The sequence below is a fragment of the Lissotriton helveticus genome, chromosome 3_1 (assembly GCF_964261635.1).
Source record: "Lissotriton helveticus chromosome 3_1, aLisHel1.1, whole genome shotgun sequence".
NCBI classification, from domain to species: Eukaryota; Metazoa; Chordata; class Amphibia; order Caudata; family Salamandridae; genus Lissotriton; species Lissotriton helveticus.
Genome location: NC_136061.1, coordinates 2,077,773,356 through 2,077,796,040, shown reverse-complemented (window position 1 = coordinate 2,077,796,040; position 22,685 = coordinate 2,077,773,356). Strand labels below are relative to the sequence as shown.

The 22,685-nt window shown below is 44.2% G+C and overlaps 1 protein-coding gene across 1 annotated transcript in view; it reads left to right on the top strand.

Moving 5' to 3' along the window:
• Positions 1-22,685, top strand: part of FANCI (FA complementation group I) — a 765,095-nt gene that overhangs the window by 247,916 nt on the left and 494,494 nt on the right. The window contains exons 13-15 of the mRNA XM_078683200.1: positions 4,069-4,249; positions 4,540-4,627; positions 21,172-21,302. Of these exons, the coding sequence (XP_078539326.1) occupies positions 4,069-4,249; positions 4,540-4,627; positions 21,172-21,302 (400 nt within the window). The remainder of the gene's footprint in view (positions 1-4,068; positions 4,250-4,539; positions 4,628-21,171; positions 21,303-22,685) is intronic.

Genomic DNA, 22,685 nt, shown 5'->3' with positions numbered 1-22,685 from the left:
CCTCTGATAACTGCAAAAAAATACACAGTTGATGTTGTGCGCTGATATAGGATTGCAGTTGGTTATGTTTAAGAACACAATCTTAAAACTTGCCTACATAACTTACATTTGGAGGTCATTCAACTATATCTATGGTGGGACAAAATATCTCATTAGTGTCCTTGTTGTCTCCCAGTGGTGTCAGTGACTGACTGTGCCATGTTTGACTAATTTAACAGAAGTCAAGGGCTCTTTCCTGCCCATCTTGTTCCCCGTTAATGTATTTATGGCTTAGGCATTCTGAGTAATGCAAGTTTTTAATAAGGATAAGGATGACCAACACATTTATGCAACTGTAATGCTCAGTGCAGTTACAAGGCACCTCTACTTGACACTAATATCAAGCAGCCTCTTTCTTTGTTATGTTATCTTTTTTAAGAACACAGTTCGAACCCAACTAGGAACACAATCACTTGTTTCAGAAGATAGGTGCTACTCGCAAAGTATCCCTCCGTATAGCTTAGCGTAACCAACTATAGTGCTCATGTCTGTTTAAGAGACGGGCAGGAATTATCCCTACTTGAGGTATGATGCTCAATATAACGTGATCTATTCTAGTTTATCTTGTTTACCCCTCTGATGCGCTTGTGGATCCTTCTCTTGTGTTGAGGGATTTCTCTGGGAGGATGTTCATTGTGGGTTGTCCATTGCTGACCGGTGTCATGTGTCTCAGAAACATTCTAGCGCCTTTGGATCATTATATTCTATTGTTTTACCACCAGTAGGTACCAGCATCACCTCGGGGCAAGCAGTCCATATCTTAAGTCCCCTTTTTTCATTATCTAACCAACCTGCAAAAATCGAATTCTCTTGTGGTTAGTTTGCGTGGAACAGTCCTGAGAAACAGATTTTGTGTCCTTTATGTACGAAAGGGCTGTGCTTCTTTGCCAACAGGATGATTTGCGAAGCCTGCTGATGACTCACAAAACAGGTAGTCACTTTTCTCTGGCCTTCTTTTATGTATTTATTGCATGACCCCATTCTATGGATCGTTTTGAGTTCCAGGGGCAGATAAAAGTTTATTTATTGTTAAAGCAACTGTTAAAGGAGCTCCGTTGTAATGATGGGGGAATGCAATATGCTTGGTGTATTCACACAATCTCAAGAAGGGTGTCAGTTTGTGTCCAATTGTAGCCTTTAGGATACTAAACCATTAGTGTTTTATATTTCAGGACCTCTCTTTTGAGGCCCATCCATTGCTGCTAAAGGGAGACTTCATGGTGTCCCTTAAGCTCTAGCATGCATACTTCCACATCCTAAATGCATGCCACTCACTGGCAGTACCCGAGATATGTGTTGTGTTAGAATCCTACTTTTCTGAACTACTGTTTAAAATCAAGTCAGCCCCAAAAGTCTTCGCAGACTACCCCTTGGAGGTACTGGCACATTTACTTGGATTACTGGCTTGTGAAAATGAAGATATTAAGGCTGTGTTTGTATTAGGTAAGACAAACTCGTCTTTTTTCATTTCACTTTATTAAATTAATTTAAGTATTCATTTATGTATTGGTTTTTTGTGACATTGTGGCACTCATAAGTTTTTTTCCCTTCACCATTCCTTGGTGGGTTTGTTCCCTTTTTCTAGTCAAGTATGATAATATAGCTCAATAACCTTGTTTGGATTATATTGTTGGAGGATATATGGCATTGTGCTTTAGGGAGGCGTGTGTTCTTTTTGTCTTATAACCACATTGGTGCTAAGGCAATTCCTGCTGGGTGCTGACCAGTCTGGATTCCCATTGTTCATGACAAGGTCAGCTCGTCATAAGCACAGCTCCAGTGCACTGCATGACGAGCTGACCTTGTCATTAGCATGGAAGGGGTTAATTTATATAAGACAGACAGACTAAATAAGGATCAAACAGACTAAATAAAGATCACCGACAGTCTGGAGATAAACACCACAATTTTACATCATTCCAGAAAAGGGTCCCACCAGCTGAAGAGCTGTTTTCGACAAATGAAAGTGCAAAATGCTGAAGATGAGTCTCTATAGTGTGCTATTGATAGTTTGGTCAAGTGCAGTTGTGTACGCTTTTTCACCCATTTTTCTTCTGCCATGCATATTAAAGACAAATGTGCCAAGTGCACTGTTGATGATTGTACTAGCTTTCACATGAGCACATCACCCAAGGTTCTCCTGTCTCACAGTAATGTCTCTAGCAGAATATTTCCTCCAAGTACAACTTGCACAACCATCCCACCACAGTTTTTAATCACTTAATTTGATAATATGGCATCTGAGGCCATAGAGGATGGTTCCTTAAACTTGCTTCCAGTATGACCAAAAGAGGTGTAAATTCCATCTGTACATGCATGCTACGATGCTAAGTAGACTTTTTTCAATTTTCTGTACATCATTTTATCACAAGCCACCGTAAAAATACACATTATACAGTTGAAGATGTTAATTAGTATTTACTTCTGCTTGAATAGTCTTTTTTTAGCATGCACGTCCATCTATGTGCACCGTATCTTCAGAATGTTGAATCGATGTCCATGTTAAGAGTGCTCTTGCCTAAAGTTGTTAGTGAGTGCTTAAAGACCCATACCATGCTGTACTAACTCAGACATTGAATTTTTAAATGCAGTTGGGATGGCTGTCACAAGGCGTTTAAGACTTGCTTTCTAACCCATTCCATCTAGTGTTCTAAAAGCTTAAATTACCTTCTTTCTCCACTAATGTGCAGTAAGTAGTGGAAAATTCATTAAAAAATTCCAATGTGCAAAGGGTCATACTATTTTAAATTGATTGGTCAGCAAAGTAGCCATTTATTATCTTTGCCCAACTGTTTCCGAATAGCTATGCATGTGCAATTTGACAAATTTGGTCAACTTTTAGGTTACCTTCAGTACATAAGAAAGGGCAGCCATGCCTTTCATAGGGAACATTCTTTTTGCTGAGATATGCAAGTCAGCAGGGTCCAGTGTACACAGATTTTTAACCATTACTGTATGAATTGGGAAAGAGTTTGAAGTCAAGGCACGTTCACCATGGTTCCAGGAAGGCTAGATCTATGCTTGATTGCAGAATATCCCCTCAACATAAACTTAAATATTTTTGTCTGTGATCCAGCAAACCTTTGAAACCAATGCTTTAATGGGCCAAATAGTTGTAAAGACATGATTTCAGTATTCCTATTCCTCTCCATGCCCACCTTCACTTTTTTGGAAGTTAAGATGTTGCTATATCCACAATGCACAGCAAATTAATGTACATAGAAGACATTCTAGAAATGAAAAAGTCACTTGTAGCTTATTTCTTTTGTAGACCCTTCTGTGTGCTGGGGTGAATGACGATAGGGATATTAAGTAGTATTTTACACCAGTTTTGTTGGACTCCCATGCTTAGTGCATATGGGAGAAAACAAATCTAATGTTAAGTCTATGTCCCATTACATTGTGTGTTTCAGGGTTATGCAGGCATCAGTTTTCAGATCATGCCTTATGGAGAGAAAAGATTTATATGTAAATAACTTGTACTTTTCCTGAACTAACATAGGTAGCAAAAGTATATACAGCGTGTGAACCTAGAACTGAAACAATCTGCCAACCACTGGTTTCATAAGTAAAATGTTCCCCTAATTCCAAACCTTTGGAAGTCATACCATTTTTCTTCTTCCACTGGTTAAAGCATTTATCTTATAGCTGTTTTTGATCTGTTTTTTTGTCTATTGATGCCTAGACCATAGCTTGGATATTTCTTTTCAAATCTATCACTATAATTCCTTAGCTTTTAAGCCACATAGGGAAAACATGTTCATGTCTTCTACATGCTATACTTTCCTGAACTGTAACTAGAGCTTTTGAAATAGGTTTCTAGTGTGTGAATGTTATTACGGTTCGTATTACAGTAGCCTTAAATATTCACCAGCATATAAATAAATCTCATAACCGCCTTTGATCTGTCAGCTCCCCCTCCCATCCATAATTTGTTGTTCATGGCAAGATTTAGAATTTTTCTAATTTTCAAAGGATTTTTCCACTTATCCATGTAAGTACTCAATGTCATTTTTATATCATTTGCAGTGTATATGGCTGGGATCATGTCACTCAAGGACTGGTGGAACTTGGATTTATTTTAATGGATTCATTTAGCCCAAAAGCAATGTTTGGTGGAAAAGTGGCAGAAATAAATGGTGGCCCTTGCAAAACTCCAAACCAGCAGTCTTGTAGACTTGGAGCTCAGATTCTCCTTGAAACATTTAAGGTATGCTGACACTATACAAAGTGTTTAATGGAGCACTCTCAATCGGATGTGCTTTTCTATTGATCCTCATAGCTTCTCTTACCCTTTTATATATGGATTACTTTTAATGGGTGTTGTCCCGTAGTCATTTGCTAGTTATCAGTGTGGTATATTTTGTATGCAGTACTGTAAAGCGTCACAATGTGGATCAATTGATATTCGTAAAGTTTAGTATTGGTAGGCCTCTGCCAGAAGAATTCCTTCAATTTGATCCATTGCAAATGCCATAATGTCTAAATTATGTTTTTCAGGTTCATGAACCCATCAGAAGTGAGATCCTTGAGCAGGTATTGAACAGAGTTATCACAAAGGCAACTGGTACCAACAGCCATTTTATAGGTAATACTGTGAGGATATCTCTTGCTACATGGAATGATCCCTAATGACCAAAGAGCTGTCACTTATTCAGTTTGTAGTTGTATGTTGAAATCCTACAGAAATGGCTAAAAATAAAAGTGGCTAAAGCTCTGGAAGTGGGGCCAACATTGGAAAATACTCTTCTAACTGAACGATTCAAATTTAGCTATGACTGAACTTCACACTGTAAGGGAACACAGTCTAGATGTCAGACCTGGTTCCATCTTCTGATTAGGTTCACTAACTCACGGGATACACCATGTAAGATAGACACTATGCCAGAAAGGATTACCACTTACTCAGGATCCCTGCATTATGAAATTTACAGTGAGGGCCTAGCTGAATGGGCATAGTTTCTCTTACTAAGATTCAATTTGTGCACAAAGCAGATCTGTAAGTATAAGTATTATCCGAGTAGTTGATCAATCCTTGCAATCTTTGATCTAGTAGTAGACTACGTTCCAAAATGTTTCTGCGTTTTTGTGGAATATTCAGTTGCTCATTATTGACTTCTCTATGATAATGGGTCATGCTTTGTTTCTGCAAAATTTATTGATCTGTTTTCAGTCTTCTTCACTCATTTAAACCTTAACGTTTTTCATCTACATTGTCTGTATCAAGACTAGCTTCTCACACAAGGACCTTAAGGAGAAAGACTTTGGAATTTCTGAATTAGGAAATACAGGTTAATGTCTGTTTTGGAGACACAAAACAACAGTGAAGTGAGTAGTATGCAGGATTATCCTGACTGCAGCTTCATACCTTAATTTCTTAATATTTACAATATAATTTGGCTTCCTCATCAATAGCAGTTTATCCTTCAACACTTATGTCCATAAAAAAGACTCGGACAGCATTGTATCTGTAATCACGCTTCTGGAAAATGTAACATACCTTGGACCTAGTTTAGGCGTGCAGCTCAATGCCATGATGCACAAGCTTCAGACCACATTCCTTCCCCTGAGTGATCTAGCTGGCTTTCTTCCCCTATGTTGTGGTGAGCAGATTGGCGTGTAGATACTCATATCTGCTCAAGCTGTAAGTGCAGAAATCTGACCAGAAAGTCAAGGAAAAATGTTTAAAAAAAGTTACGAGATTGGGGGCCAGTCTGTTCGAGTGTTGAACATTCTTCTCCCCAATTGCCAGGGTCGTAACCTGTTTTTCTGCCCTCTGGGGAAGCTGAACGGAGCGTTTACCGCCTCTGTACAGACCCATATGTCAAAACTATGCCTGTAGATATCCCAATCTCCTCTCTTTACTCACAATCGGGGATTACTGCTATATTTGGGTTCTACGTCTGCTTTTACATAGGCAATCTTACCAAATCAGGGCATTCATGAAACCTAGAGACCCATAGGAATTCAGGGTGGTATGGCTTGCTTGGATCCTCACGTTTATTTTACTCCGAATGCCCTGAAAATGTCAATGTATGGTCTAAAAAACAGTTACCTATATTTATGTGACAGAAACTGGGCACTTTACCCAAACTCTAACCATAGTGCATTCAGAGTTGTGACTCAAGAAAAGCAATGGACCATTTGTGTGCTAGCACCTAATGCATGTGATAGGACTAGATCTAAACTATGTCTATGAAGACCCTGTTGTCACTACATGCAGGGCTGGCTAGTGAGGAAAACCTACTGGGATGTACATCAGCCAGCCACACCAACCGGGGTCTCTAGTTTTCAGAGAAGCTTAGGTCTGCTAAGGTTCAATGGTCGCCGGCGGTTCAATGGTCGCCGGCTGACCAATGGCCTGAATGCTACAGCCGTCCTCCATGAACAGTGAAACAGATTTGTGTGACCTTAGGCGTAGTCAAGATGCTTCTAAGGTATTCTGGTACGAAAACATATGTGCTCCTCACAAACCACACCATCCTGGCCTCCCCGGGGTGTCTAGATTTCAGAAATGTCAGGTATTGGTACATTTCTCTGAGTGCTCGCTAGATTCAGGCCCAACACCTGCAAACACCTCCATTCCAAGAGTTAATGTAGCTCACAAAATATTTGATGAATGACGTTTCCATTGTGTGTTTTCGACTTCCAAACTCGGGGGCACCGCGCTTGCCTGGATAGAATCTTTTCTATCGGGCCGCTCGTTCCAGGTCTGGGACGGCAATTCCCGCTCAGCCTCACTCCCTCTTTCTAGCGGAGTCCCCCAAGGGTCTTCGCTAAGTCCCACTTTGTTTAACGCCTATATGGCCCCTCTGGAGGATGTAGTTGCCCCATTCGGGATCAAGATAGTGAGCTACGCGGACGACACGCAATTGGTCGTCTCACTCTCACATCTTGACCACCGCCCAGACAACCTGTTGAACTGCCTCCAGGAAATCCACCACTGGATGTGTGATTCATCACTTAAGCTCAACGGATCTAAAACCGAAGTCATGCTTATGGGCAAGAAATGGGCTACTATTCCTCCATCGGTCTGGCCTGATGTTTTTGGCGAGGTGCCCACCCCGAAGAAGGAAATCAAGACTTTGGGAGTCTGGCTCGAACCTGATCTGTCCATGAAGACCCAGGCAGCTAAAACAGCAGGAACCTGCTTCGGACTCATGCGTTCCATCCGGAAGATCCTTCCGCTACTCCCTCCCCCATCGAGGAAACTCCTGGTCCAAGGCTTGATCCTTGCTCGTCTGGACTACAGTAACACCGTCTATCTAGGAGCCCCCGAATCTACTCTGGCAAACTTCAGCGCACTCAAAATGCGGCTGCCCGGCTCCTAATGAGTCTTCCCAACAGAGCCTCTGCCAGACCAGCGTTCAAGGCCCTACACTGGCTCCCAGTGCGACAGAGGATAGAATTTAAGGCTATGTGTATCGCCCACAAACTCCTCAACGGCCTAGGCCCTTCGATCTTGAGAGACATGGTCACTCCGTATAAGGCACCCAGACTCCTGCGCTCGGATACTGAGCGTCTGGCCAACGTCCCAAGATTCAGGAAGGTGCGCACTGGCGGTCGACGCTTCGCAGTAAAAGCGTCCTCAGGTTGGAACTCGCTCCCACGCTGCTTGCGGTTGGAACCCTGCCACCTTCGTTTCCGGAAAAAACTGAAAACTCTCCTTTTTCCCAAATAGGACCTCCTCTCCCCCCTTGGTCATCACAAGTCCTTACAGCGCGGGGATGCCTCCGGGTCACCAGGCGCTCTACAAATCGTTAAATAAATAATAAATAAATAAATAAAATGTATGTCAATGGGCACAAAACCACATTTTGTAAAATGCCCTCAAAATAGTAAGATATTATGGTAACCCCAAGTTCAGGATGGTATGAATAATCATTTTGCCTCAACTCAGATTCTTCAGCACATTTGAGGAAATGCATAGATTTCCTTCAGATCCATTTTTTCATTTATTGATTCATGAAATTAAAACAAATGCTAGCTGCAGCCCTTTTGATTGGTCTGGGTATTTCTTGTTTTTAGACAAAGAAAAAACACTACTTACCGCTGTGACCAGAAGAAACTGAAAACCGCAACTGTGGATTACTTTTGTACATCATCCTTTAGTGGAAAAACCTACAGATGAAAACACTGCCTCCTATTTCTATTTTTTCCAACTTTCACTGTTTTTCACACATGTACACGTACAAGCACCATCCTTCCACTTATGGGAGCATAACAAGTAGTTATACGGTGCGCACTGACAACCTTTGAAGTTCTTTGTCAGCTGCTTGAAACACAAAGCAGTAGTAACCAATGCATCATCCATAACTGAAGAATACACTTTCTGTGGAGAATTCTGCAGCACATGAAGGCAAGATATCTACACAGTTGAAGTAAAAAATGAAAAGTAAAGAAAGAATTTCTTTTTCAGGCCATGAATCAGTGCCCGGATCTTGTCATGCCTCGAGGTCCGCAAACGGGCGGTCCCTTTAAGAAACCCCTTCATAAGCTGTTAGAGCCCTGGGAGCGACGCCTTACGTCCTTGCGTCAAGCCCCCGTTACAGCGTTTCCTGTCCTGGTTTCCTGTTGCCTGATTTCCTTAGTGGAGGATCAAGCTCTCCTCCGTTCCTCTGCGTTTGAGGTTATCTTCTTGTTCCTGCTATAGTTCCAAGCTCTGGAACTAGTTCTTGAGCCCCGTTTGTTTATAGACTGCTCCGCCCGACGGCCGGGTTTGACTCCGCCGTCCGGCCGGGCAGAGTGTCAGTGTTCCCCTTGGTTTGCTGCTCCGCCCGTCGGCCGGGCTTATGCTCCGTCGTCTGGCCGGGCAATCACTGACCTCTCCTCCTTTTTCCTTGGCTCCGCCCGACGGCCGGGTTTGTTACTCCGTCGTCTGGCCGGGCTGTTTCTCCCCCGTCATTTCCCTATTCACTGCTCCGCAATTCAGCCGGGCTTTTCCCCCGCTGACCAGCAGGGGACCCTTTAGGTATTTAGCCGTGTTTGTGTCCTTCCCTCACCCGGCGGCCGGGCTTAGTCTCCGCCATCCGGTGATTCCCTTACCCGCAGTTTGTTTCCTTCTTGGTACTTATCATCTTCCCTCACTTCCTGCATTCCTGGCCATACTTGCTGTGTGTGGGTTCTGCACTTGCGTGGACTCGTGAATGATTCATCTACACTACTCCCAGAATCACGGTAACAGCGCAGTGCGCTATTTCTATGTTATTCTCTATGAAGTCATACTTGTATTAATGTATGTTTGTTTTACATCTCAGCCAGTTAATTCTACGTGAATGTTACCGTCTGGTTCGGGTGGGCTCTACTGCAATACAGATGTTGGTTTAAGAGTCTTCTACATATGACCAAGTAAGACTACTATAATCCTGAACAGTGTAGACAAGTGCACAGTATTCCTCGAGTACTCATTATTGTGTTTCTTGTTTGTTCCTCCACCTTAGCTCAACCTAACTCCTGTCCCCCATACACAGTTATATGCCTGCAAAGTTTATTTACTCTTGGTATGTAGTACACATAACCTATAGATGTGCCTACTGTTCTTTTGTGCATGTTTCTGAGGGTTAGTAATTCCTGTTTTGGTTTTAGCCCCTACAACCATCAGAGTTCCAGGCCAGGTGCATGTACAACCACACAGAAGTCGTCATACCAAGAAGAATATTTTTTCCCCGCCTTTCCTTGTTTTGTCTCCCTGTTTTCCCCTGGCGAGCCTCTCGGTACTCTAGTGCTTGATAGAGTCGGAAGGCCGTAGGGGAAGGCTGTGGAATATTCATCGGATCCTTGGCGCTCCTGTGGAACCTGCCTGAGAACCATTACAGAACGTAAGGCCCACGTGGTTTGTTCTGCCCGAGCGTCATGGATCTCGATGCAGTATCCCTGGCTGATGTTGCTAGTATGTTGGGGAATTTACAGGTAGAGACCCAAGCATTGATAACTAGAATGGATGTATTACAGCGACAACAGTCGAGTGGAGCTACCGGGGGAAACCCGTCGGTGGTTCAAGTAACCACACCCCCTTCTCTACCTTTAGCACCACCTGAAAGGTATTCTGGAGACGGGGCACGATGTGCCGCCTTCCTTAGTCAGTGTCAGCTACATTTCTCCTGTAAGGCTGCATGTTTTCCGTCTGACCAGGCTAAGGTAGCTTTCGTAATTTCCTACCTTAGTGGGGGTGCTGCAGATTGGGCCATACCATTAGTTGACAGGGATGATCCGTTGCTACACAGTTACCCCGCTTTTAGGAGGGAGTTTCGTAAACTTTTTGATAGACATGTATACACCCAGTCTGCGGATACAGAATTATTAGCATTGAAACAGGGCAATCAAGATCTCGTGTCCTACATTACTTCTTTTCGTAGACTTGTAGTCGAATCCCACTGGCCAGAGGAGAAACGTGGTACCATGTTTTACAAAGGTCTCAGAGATGACTTGAAGGATGCTTTATCACAAATCGTAGATCTGCCTACATCATGTAACGAGCTCATTGATTTAGTGGTAAAGATAGATCACAGACAACAAGAAAGAAAGAAAGAGAAGGGTAAACCTGAAGCAAGGTATCTGCCTTTACGTGAAAAGAAGGTCACTGTAGAGAAATCCACTGACGAGAGTGAGCCCATGCAGATAGGCATAGTGAGGGGACCTCTCACACAAGAGGAAAGGCACAGAAGACGAACACTCAGACTGTGTCTGTATTGTGGGAAGGCAGGCCATTTTTTGAAGGATTGTCCTATAAAACCCGCACAGTCTAAGTTTTCGGGAAACTAGGAAGCCTGGAGTCCTGTGAGACAAGGACTCCAGGTAGGTTAGGATTAACCGTCTCTTCCACTGACTATAGAAACACCCCAACGAATCACATGTATGTGTCTGCCTTTTTGTCTAGCGGAGCGCATGGTTTACATGCGCTAGTAATGATTGATTCAGGGGCATCAGGAAATTATATGGACCAAGAATGGGCCAAAGAAAACATGTTACCTTGTACTCCAAAAACAATAGCCAGTCATGTCACCACCATTGACGGTAGTCCCCTTGTCTCAGGCCCGTGACACATCATACCTCTGTATTACACATGACTATAGACCCCGAACATCACGAAGACATAAGTTTTGACCTTATTTGTTCTCCGCAATTTCCAGTACTCCTAGGCATACCCTGGCTCAGAGCCCAAAACCCTAACATCAATTGGGAAACCTCGACAATAACGTTTCCACCTAAACCAGGAGAACCAGTGGGAGGTACATTAGTTGACATGGGTTCCTTATGTAGCAGTAGTGATGAGAGCAAGACTAAACTACCCTCGTGTTACCAAGATCTGCACTCGGTCTTTGATGCTAAGGAAGCAGAGATCCTCCCGCCACACAGGGTGTATGACTGCCGCATAGACCTAGAGTCGGGAGCAAGAATCCCATGTAGCAGAGTATATGCTCTTACAGAAAAAGAGAATATATATTTACGCGATTACTTGGACGACATGCTTGCTAAAGGCTTTATAAGGTCTTCACGTTCCCCGGCCTCCTCTTCTCTATTTTTCATCCCTAAACGAGAAGGAGGTCTGCGGTGCTGTATTGACTACAGGAAGTTGAATACTGTCACGATCAAGAATCGTTATCCATTGCCTCTGATCAATTCCCTCCTTGACCGAATCCGCAATGCCAAGTGTTTTACCAAGCTGGACTTGCGTGGCGCATATCATCTTGTGAGAGTCAGGGAGGGAGACGAATGGAAAACCGCGTTCTGTACTAAATTCGGGCTATATGAGTATCTGGTGATGCCCTTTGGGCTCTGCAACGCTCCTGCAGCGTTTCAGTTTTTTATAAACGAGGTCCTGAAAGAAATGCTGGATCTATACGTCATTGCATATATTGACGATCTTCTGATTTTTTCTTCATCTTTGGGTGAACATGTACAGCATGTACGCAACGTGTTGGAACGTTTACTTGAGAATCGTTTGTATTGCAAACTTGAAAAGTGCAACTTCCATACACAAGAAGTCCCATTTTTGGGTTATATAGTGTCTCCTTGGGGTCTCAGCATGGATCCCGCGAAGGTGGAGGCAGTCTTGTCCTGGCCAGAGCCTCGTACAATAAAAGAGATCCAAAGTTTTTTGGGATTGGCCAATTTTTACAGAAGGTTTATTCATGGCTTCTCTACACTGGTAGCACCTATCACTGCTTTGTTGAAGAAAGGCATCCCTTTCGTTTGGTCCCTAGCGGCAGCAGAATCTTTTCGCCTGCTGAAGAAGGCCTTTACTAGCGCTCCTGTTTTGAGTCATCCGAACCCGGCCTTTCCCTTTGTGGTGGAGGTAGACGCCTCACTGGTGGCAGTGGGTGGAGTATTGTCCCAAATAGACACGGAGTCAGGCGAATGTCATCCGGTGGCCTATTATTCCCATAAGTTCACCCCTGCTGAATACAACTATGCAGTGGGAGACAAAGAATTACTGGCCATCAAGAAAGCATTCGAAGAATGGAGGCAGTATTTACTGGGTGCCAGATATCCCGTGGTGGTATATACGGACCATCGCAACCTACAATATATCAATTCCGCTAAGGCACTTTCTATGAGACAATTACGTTGGTCACAATTCTTTAGCGAATACAACTTTACAGTTCACTACAGACCAGGGAGAAAGAATGGAAAGGCCGATGCTCTGTCAAGATTAGGGTTTGAAGTTCCTACGGACGTAGTTGAACAACCGTACATCATCCCTAGGACTAGTATTGTAGGAGGGACTTCAGAGGAAGAAGATTTCATAGCACAGGTTCAGAGGAGCCAGGCTGCAGTAGACATGACAACGTTGGTGGGTTCCCAAGACATGATTTTGAAAGAGGGTTTAGTCTGGGTACAGGGGGGAGTGGTGATACCTTCTACTGACCTACAACAACAGGTTTTGAAGTGGTATCATTCACATCCAGTGGCAGGACACCCAGGTATAAAGAAGACCACCAAGGCAGTGAGGGAGAGGTTTTGGTGGCCTGGTATGCTTAAGGATATAGAGACCTATGTGAAGACATGTCACGTTTGTGCCCAAACTAAGGCTTCTCACCTTAACCCAGTTGGCCTGCTCATGCCGTTGGCTTCTCCTCCTAGCCCTTGGCATACGGTGTCACTTGACTTTATAGTGGATTTGCCTGTGACTAAGAGGAAGAACAACACACTACTGGTAGTGGTAGATTTATTTACGAAAATGGCCCATTTCGTACCTCTACAGGGCTTACCGACAGCAGCTAGCTTGGCTTCCATATTTCTACAACACATAACCAGACTCCATGGGGTCCCTTCCGTCTTAGTGTCCGACAGGGGTGCCCAATTTGTGTCACGTTTCTGGAAAAGTTTCTGTTCCATGCTCCAAATCGATGTCCGACTGTCCTCAAGTCACCATCCGCAGACAGACGGACAGACAGAAAGGGTCAATCAATGTTTTGAACAATACATACGTAATCAAGTATTACAGTCATTGAGTGATTGGGATGAGTTAGTATGGTTGGCCGAGATTTCATACAACAACAGCCCGCATTCTTCTATCAACACAACCCCTTTCTTTTGTTCTTATGGGTATCACCCTAAGCTATTGCCTTCAGTAGTCCATACTGATGGATCCAATCCGGCTGCCATTGACAGACTAGAGAAACTTCAACAGGTACACAAGAATACCATCGACTGTCTAGATATGGCGAAGGTGCGGTACACAGAAGGTGCTAACTTACACAGGAGATTAGAACCCATTTACACTCCAGGAGACAGAGTATGGCTTTCCACAAAACATATAACATTGAGGGGTCCACGCAAGTTCAACCCTAAATACATTGGCCCCTACAAAGTGCTGAAGATGATAAATCCGGTGGCCATGAAACTGGAACTTCCACCCTCTTTCAGGATTCACCCCGTGTTCCACGTTTCCCTGTTGAAACCGGTTGAACCAGGTACCAAACTGCCCCAAAGACCTGCTCCTGTGTACCTCCAAGATTCGGATGAATATGAAGTGGAGGAGATTCTGGATTCCCGTAGAAAAGGAAGGGGATTGCAGTATCTGGTGCACTGGAAGGGTTATGGAATAGAAGAGCGTACATGGGAACCTGACACTAATATCCATGCCCCACGTCTGATTCGTTTGTTTCACCAAGGTCATCCTGACAAACCCAAACCTGGAGAGGGGAGTTGTGGGGGGAGTGTGCTGTCATGCCTCGAGGTCCGCAAACGGGCGGTCCCTTTAAGAAACCCCTTCATAAGCTGTTAGAGCCCTGGGAGCGACGCCTTACGTCCTTGCGTCAAGCCCCCGTTACAGCGTTTCCTGTCCTGGTTTCCTGTTGCCTGATTTCCGGATTTCCTTAGTGGAGGATCAAGCTCTCCTCCGTGCCTCTGCGTTTGAGGTTATCTTCTTGTTCCTGCTATAGTTCCAAGCTCTGGAACTAGTTCTTGAGCCCCGTTTGTTTATAGACTGCTCCGCCCGACGGCCGGGTTTGACTCTGCCGTCCGGCCGGGCAGAGTGTCAGTGTTCCCCTTGGTTTGCTGCTCCGCCCGTCGGCCGGGCTTATGCTCCGTCGTCTGGCCGGGCAATCACTGACCTCTCCTCCTTTTTCCTTGGCTCCGCCCGACGGCCGGGTTTGTTACTCCGTCGTCTGGCCGGGCTGTTTCTCCCCCGTCATTTCCCTATTCACTGCTCCGCAATTCAGCCGGGCTTTTCCCCCGCTGACCAGCAGGGGACCCTTTAGGTATTTAGCCGTGTTTGTGTCCTTCCCTCACCCGGCGGCCGGGCTTAGTCTCCGCCATCCGGTGATTCCCTTACCCGCAGTTTGTTTCCTTCTTGGTACTTATCATCTTCCCTCACTTCCTGCATTCCTGGCCATACTTGCTGTGTGTGGGTTCTGCACTTGCGTGGACTCGTGAATGATTCATCTACACTACTCCCAGAATCACGGTAACAGCGCAGTGCGCTATTTCTATGTTATTCTCTATGAAGTCATACTTGTATTAATGTATGTTTGTTTTACATCTCAGCCAGTTAATTCTACGTGAATGTTACCGTCTGGTTCGGGTGGGCTCTACTGCAATACAGATGTTGGTTTAAGAGTCTTCTACATATGACCAAGTAAGACTACTATAATCCTGAACAGTGTAGACAAGTGCACAGTATTCCTCGAGTACTCATTATTGTGTTTCTTGTTTGTTCCTCCACCTTAGCTCAACCTAACTCCTGTCCCCCATACACAGTTATATGCCTGCAAAGTTTATTTACTCTTGGTATGTAGTACACATAACCTATAGATGTGCCTACTGTTCTTTTGTGCATGTTTCTGAGGGTTAGTAATTCCTGTTTTGGTTTTAGCCCCTACAACCATCAGAGTTCCAGGCCAGGTGCATGTACAACCACACAGAAGTCGTCATACCAAGAAGAATATTTTTTCCCCGCCTTTCCTTGTTTTGTCTCCCTGTTTTCCCCTGGCGAGCCTCTCGGTACTCTAGTGCTTGATAGAGTCGGAAGGCCGTAGGGGAAGGCTGTGGAATATTCATCGGATCCTTGGCGCTCCTGTGGAACCTGCCTGAGAACCATTACAGATCTTCACTTCACCAAACACCATGCCTACTCCATTCCTATTGCACTTTAGAAAAGAAATGAAAACGTGCCTCTTCAAGGTTCACCTCATCCAACATAGTTCGGGTTGACTCAACAGAAGAGACCTCCCGAGTAGCTGTAGGTGCTCTATTGTATACTGCTTATGTAAATGAGTCTGAATCCTTCCCTATCCTCCTGTATAGCACATTATAGTGTGATGTGGGCTGTTGTGATAGCAAAAATGGCTCTAAAGCATTCAACTGAGTATGATAATTCTTTATTTCTTTTCTCTATGTAAGATCACTTTGAGTTGATCGATCTCCATCGCTGTTGGAAATCACCAGAAAGAATGGTCTTAAATCTTCACCATAAGAATCATTCCTTTAGATAGAACAGAGTCTTTTCAGGGAAGAGCTTAACATCCAGTCCTTATGTATTCTAGGTCTACTGACCTTTCTTATAGGCCTTTCTAATAGTGGAAGGAAGAAGAAAGAAGGTGCTCCTGTCAGGTAATTACTAGGTTTCCTCTGCCGTCCTCTGTCTCCCTTCTTACATAACCTAATGTGGGTCCTTTTCCAATTGCTAATGTCCCACTTTCCTGGAAGAAATTAGAATCTGCTTTTGCTATGTAATTACCAGGATCTGCTGCTCTTCTCCCTGCTTCTCTACCCATTCTTTGTTTCAGCTTAGAAGAGCTGTAGTCTATTACCCTTAAGTCCAGGTGATAAGTCAACGTTTTTTAGGTTGGTCCTTAGCACAAACTTCATTTAAAAATGCTTTTCCCACCTTTCTCTGGGGCTGATGTTTTGACATGGCTTTGCATTCTGCCTTTCAATCTCTCTGACCACCAGCATTCTCCTGACCCACCAGAAACAAATATGTTAAGTTGGTTGCCTATCCAACTCATAACTATCGTAATACCTTTCATGGGAGTGAACCGGGTGCTCAACAGTGTTTCAGGTAAGGGTTTGTGGTGTGGTACATGGCTTCTACATGGCAGCTGTCTACTAATCTGCTCTGTGGACCTCTCATGCTCAGGCTTTGGTTACTGTGTCTGGCATGCCTGTGTTATGCACTAAAAGCCTAGAAGGCAAGGTTTTAACTGTGTAGCCACCTGCATTATCTCCCACCTTGTGACAGCTATATAAATACCAATAGAATATGACATGAATCTAATACAGTTTTTCCATACGAGTGGATCTGAACTCTATAGGTGCTTTGAATAGTGGTGGGCTTAGCTGCCGCCTTGCTGGACGCCGCTAAGGCGTTTGACTCCGTGGAATGGGGCTTCATGTTCGTCACTATGCGTAAGATGGGGTTCCCAGAACCTTTCCTGAAGTGGATTTCCCTATTATACACGGCACCAAAGGCAAGGGTCCGTATCAAGGGCTTGACATCTTCCCCCATCTCGGTTACAAGAGGGACGAGGCAGGGGTGCCCGCGGTCGCCTATGCTCTTTGCCCTGATTCGTGAGCCATTGGCGAGTAGAATTCGGCAAAAACACTTCACCATGGCCCTACAATTCACCCTCCGACCAATTGGCATTTCTCTATATGCGGATGATATGGTCCTCTATACCACACACCCGGACAAGAATTTGAATCCCCTAATCAGAGAATACATACAATATGAACAATACGCGGGTCTCTGCATAAATTGGGATAAATCAGTAGTGATTCCGCACACTGAAGGTACGGTGGCTCCAGAACTAGATTACCCCTTAAAATGGTGTGTTGACCCGGTTAGGTACCTGGGGATATGGATACATAGAGACCCAGAGGTGGTTCTCCGGGAAAACTACGGCACGGCAATGACTAAATTGGAGGACCAGGTTGATCGGTGGATTAAACTGCCACTTTCCTTTGCGGATAGGATAGCGCTCCAGAAAATGATTGTCGTACCCAGATTTTTGTATTTATTCTGGAATATCCCTATTTGGCTAACCAACTCATTCTTTGACAGACTACGCTCTGTACTCCAGAAACTGACCTGGGCCGGTAAACAAGCCAGAATAAGCTGGAAGGTCCTCACCCAACCAACCATATCACTTGGGAGGCTTTGAAGCGCGTAACTCTATTACATTTGTGCACAGGCCCAACACGCACACTATTGGACGAGACCGCATGCCTTTATCCCACACGTTGCGGTGGAAAGTGATAGTGTTTCTCCCACGCCGCTGATGGCGCTACTGGCCCATCCAATACGACACGCACCACACGACACAATACAGCCGGCTAAACCTACCTCGAGAGCGTGGCACGCATTGGCGCGCAGAGCGAATAAATTGCCAATATATGCACGGGCACTACCAACAGCTAAACACCCCCGACTTACGGTGACCAAGAACCAAACCTGCAGACACTTCTGTCACGGCTGCTATTCCTCAGGGTCGGAAAGATGCTCAAATGGGGTCCACCTCCTGACGTCTCCACACTCTGACTGAGAATTTCCAGAGTGTAAGAGCAGTCGGGCGAGGGAAAACAGGGAAGGGAAAGGGAACAGCAGGGATAAGGACCTGTAACGACAAGGAGGGATACGTTAGTCCGTGGCACTCTAATCCCTTCTCTATATCACAATTACTGTTGTGAAACCTCACCTGATAACTTCTCAGGAATTAGACCCTTCCCGCTGATGGTGTCTTCCTCAGGCTGAAGGAAAGAACTGAACGTTATAGCCTGTCTATTCACTGCCAGAGACTCACACATCAACTTCCCCACCAGTTGCAACCCACATACACTCACCAGTTGCCTGTGGAAACATAACTGATAATGGGGTTCTCAAGAGGCGTCTGGATAGATAACAGTCTCTCCCAGCCGCTTCATGTAATGTACAACAGCATCCGCTGATAGAGGCAGGAAAGTAAGTATAATGAACAAACGTAGAAAGCCAGCCGGCTTCTCCTACTAGAGTAGCGGAAAAACAAACAAAACAAAGTCTTAGCAACAGGAGGGGGCAATCCTGCGTCTCCTGGCCGGTGTTCTCAGCCGAGAACACTGTATATACATAGGCAAGCGCGGAGGGTGCAAACCCGCGTCTCCCTCGCTACTTATTTTCCACAGCACCAGCCGGTGTCTGTCGTGCAGAAGGCTCCACGTCCCGTGAATAGCAGAGAGGGGGAAATCCAGGCGTCTCCTGCTACTCACAACAACAGAACCAAAAAGAATTGCAAGAACGCGGAGGGGGCAATCCTAGCGTCTCACGCGTCTTGCAGCGATAATCTCAGCCAGTACCAGCCGGTACTGTCATCACGCAAATAGCCACAACTTGCTCCGCAGCCACAGAGCAAACGAACCACTCCTTCCCTGGAACTCCGCGGGGACAGGGCGTCCGCATCAAAGGCTCGAAAAAATGACAAATCACAAGCACCAGTAGATGGCGTCCACAACAAGATATGCTTTCTGAGGCCCTCCTCCATCACGCTAAGCATTCTGGGAAACGTAGTCCACATCTAGGCAGGCACCTCAGTCAGACCCTGACAACTTCTGGAGGAAATGGGCTTCCAGACTATAGGTCAAGCGTTTCCACATAACACATTTCTTAACTGGTCGGACCCTTCCTTATGTGCGCCCCAGACCCCTATGAAAACTTTTGTATACCTGCGCTTTCGTGCGGCCCTAAGGGCGTTATACGCCACTTTCCCCACTGAGCCTGAACACTTGTTGTCACTACAGATACTCTTGACGGCCACTACTCGGAAAAACTTAGTGTCCTGGCTATACACTGCAGCTCAAAATGAACAGGCTGATGTGCCCATGATGGCGAGGGATAGGTGGGAGCAGTCACTGGGCGAACCTATTGACGAACAAGACTCGCACTATAGCTGTACGCAACTCACACTTCTCACTTCAAACTGTAACCTGCGCATTATACACTTTAAATTCCGTCATCAAATTTTCTACACCCCACTAAAACTACACAAATTTGGACTCCGGGACACTGACTCCTGCTACCGCTGCGGTGCGGCGGGTGCAGACTTTGCGCACGTGGCCTGGTCCTGCCCTGGCTTACAGCCGTATTGGCATGCAGTCACTGACGCATTAAGCACCATGCTCTCTGAGCGCATCCCAAACTCTCCCTCGCCTTGCCTGCTGGGTATCAAAAAGCTTAAACGCGCTAGGAGCAGGAAGTTCTTGGCAGTGGCATTACTCCTTGCAAAACGGCGAGTGGCAATGAAATGGGAGAGCAAAAGGCCACCTAGACTGAAAGAATGAATAACAGATATGACCTATTTTAAGACAACACTAGAGAATTATGCGGAAGACATACCACTAGCGTCCCGACCCAGAGACTTTTGGGAACCATTCGTACAATACTTGCAAAACGCTGGAAACTAACTACACTATCCTTGTGCTGACTACCCGACAGGCGAATAGACTGGGATATGGGACTGATATACGACTATAGAACTGAAAGGGATGTGTAATTGCATGTTAGGCAGAGATGTGGGGGTATATAACGACCAAAAAATTACGATATGGTTGTCCCATGTAATATATGCTGTGTACTGTATCCGACTGCTGAGTACCTATGTTGTGATTAATGGATGTCGACTGTACCTTGATGATGATCACTGAGATATACTGTCAGTTGTACAATTCTGCCGGTTGGAAAGGAAAAATAAAATACTAAAAAAAGAATAGTGGTGGGCTTAAATACAAAATTCATTGAATTTAGGTAGTACGTTGCAGATGGATTTGCATAGCTGAGTCAATAGATTTCTCTTTTAGGGTGCATTGAAAACCTATCTTTTTTTTTTTCTTTTTCAAATACTTGGTTACAATTATTATTGGTTCATCTGCTTCCTTCTAACACAAATTACAAATAATTGCTGTTTATATATTAATAATTTGAATGTGGTTATGCATAGTTGAGAATTTGACATGTGGCCTACTGTGCTGTTACGTATCAGATTTTGTGGCTTGTCATTCCTATTTTTTTTTTTCTGTTCATTGAGATTCCTCTTTTGTTTACACAAATGTATAGTAGCACATACATTTTCATTACAGACTTCTTTATAGCCTTGCATTTCTCTCAGTGCTTTACTTTCAGGATGCAGTTATTTGTACAAAAAAAAAGAAAAGAAAACCTAAACTTTGCAGTACTGTTAATTCCTCACTAGGTGGATTCAGCATGCATGACATGTATTCCCTTTCTTGATTCCTTAAATATATAGCACTTGATCCATTTACCTTAATCATTCTGAGGGTTTTCAGACTTGGAAGGACATGTTAGCTCTTGGTAGTTCTCATTCGTATACTTTAAAACTGGTTGCCGTACTGCCTTGAAGTCATCTCTCTCTTTAGAATTAGGTGTGGCTAGCCTTTCAACAACCAATGTATCCCAACTTCACCAACACTGTGAGTGCCAGTTGTACTCTCTTGTGGCCCCCAATGCCTGGCATCAGTTTGGCAATTTAGAACAATTGGTAAATCAATTCCCAGTGCCTTCTGTGAACTTTCTCCTGATTTGACTGTCTTAGACCTAAGATCATCGTAGTGGGATCTGCAGGTATAGTGTATCAAATATTTAGAGTAGGTTAATTAAATTGTAGGCTCTTAGATTTGACATTGCATATTGTCTTTCAGATTTGCTGTCAGATATTGTTGTATCTGCGCCTCTCATTCTCCAGAGCTGCTCCTCCAAGGTCACTGAGGCCTTCGACCACTTGTCCTTTCTACCTCTGAACACAGTACAAGGCCTCCTCAAAGCCATACAGGTAAGTTGCTATTCTGTTGCAGCTTTCCTGTCCTTTAGAACAACTTTGAGGAGAGGAGAGATCCATGGCATGCACCAAAATTGACTTATGCATATTTGTACACCATGCTGTTCTCCAGCCTCTTTTTCATGTGACTGGGTCAGTTCGGGTTCCCCTGGTGGAGCGTCACCTGGCCCCATAAATAGAAATCTTATGATGACTATACATCCGCCACTGTGGTCAGCGACATGAAAAAAGTGTACTATCCCCCACAACCTGAGAAAGTCTCAGCACATCAGAGCACTATTCACAGCTTCTATTTGTGAAAAATGTACGTTGTTGGGAATGTAAAATATTCATGAGCATTGTAGTTCTGCTTTCTACTGTTAAAGCAAGATTTATAGACATGGAGTCAATAACCTGGCCAGTGTTTCAGGCATGTGTTTTTCTTTGCGTTTCGTCCTTGCTGTTAACATTTCCAGTTTTTTTACTGCAATGTTCACTTTTTGGATATTGATATACATTGTAATTGAGAGAGAATAATTTCATGGATAAGTCAAATATAAACTATGTAGCACCATATCCTATCAGGTTATAGTGAAAGAAGAATACAGATTTTGTTACTATATCACAATCTCTCTTTCACCAGAATGTAATCTTCAATATAGTCACATCCTTGTTAGAATGGGCAGGTGTAACTATTTGAAGTACATACTTTGCAGTTGTTCCTATCCATCTACTTGTATAAAGCTATATCACTAAGCCATGTTGTACAGACTCGCCTTTATAAGCTGTTTTCTCACCTCAATTGTTCTTTTGGCTGATCAGAATGATTTTTAGTAAGCCTCTTATCTGAGTGTGAGTATTTAAGTGTGGCTACAACTTTTGTTGGGTACTGCCCAAGCTTATCCACATGCTAAGTTGTTGCACAGTGGTTTTGTCTAGAATAAAAACAATAAAGATAGTACTCATGCGTATGAATGCAGCACGTGGGGACTGTCAGTTGGACCAGCTGTAGTTTATCCATGTCTTGAAATATTTACAATAAGATTACAAAAGCATTTCACTGTTTTGCTTGCCCGTAACAATGGTTCAGAATCAATTAATATTCTCCATGTTTTAATCCTCTTCATTTCTGGTCTTTGGGACTTCCAAATGACGCAATATATATAGTTCTTATGAAGATGATTTCTTACCCACGTATTTTATCAGATTTCTGTCTGGTTATGCTCTCTCACCCCTACCCAACATTGTCAATGCCTCTCTCACTCAAGGTTTCTTCCCGTAAGCTCTAAAGACAGGCCAGATCCTCCCACTTCTAACAAAACCTACCCGGACGACCTCACCAACTACGGGCTCATCACTAATCTACAATGCATCTGCAAGATTATTGAAAAGGCAGTT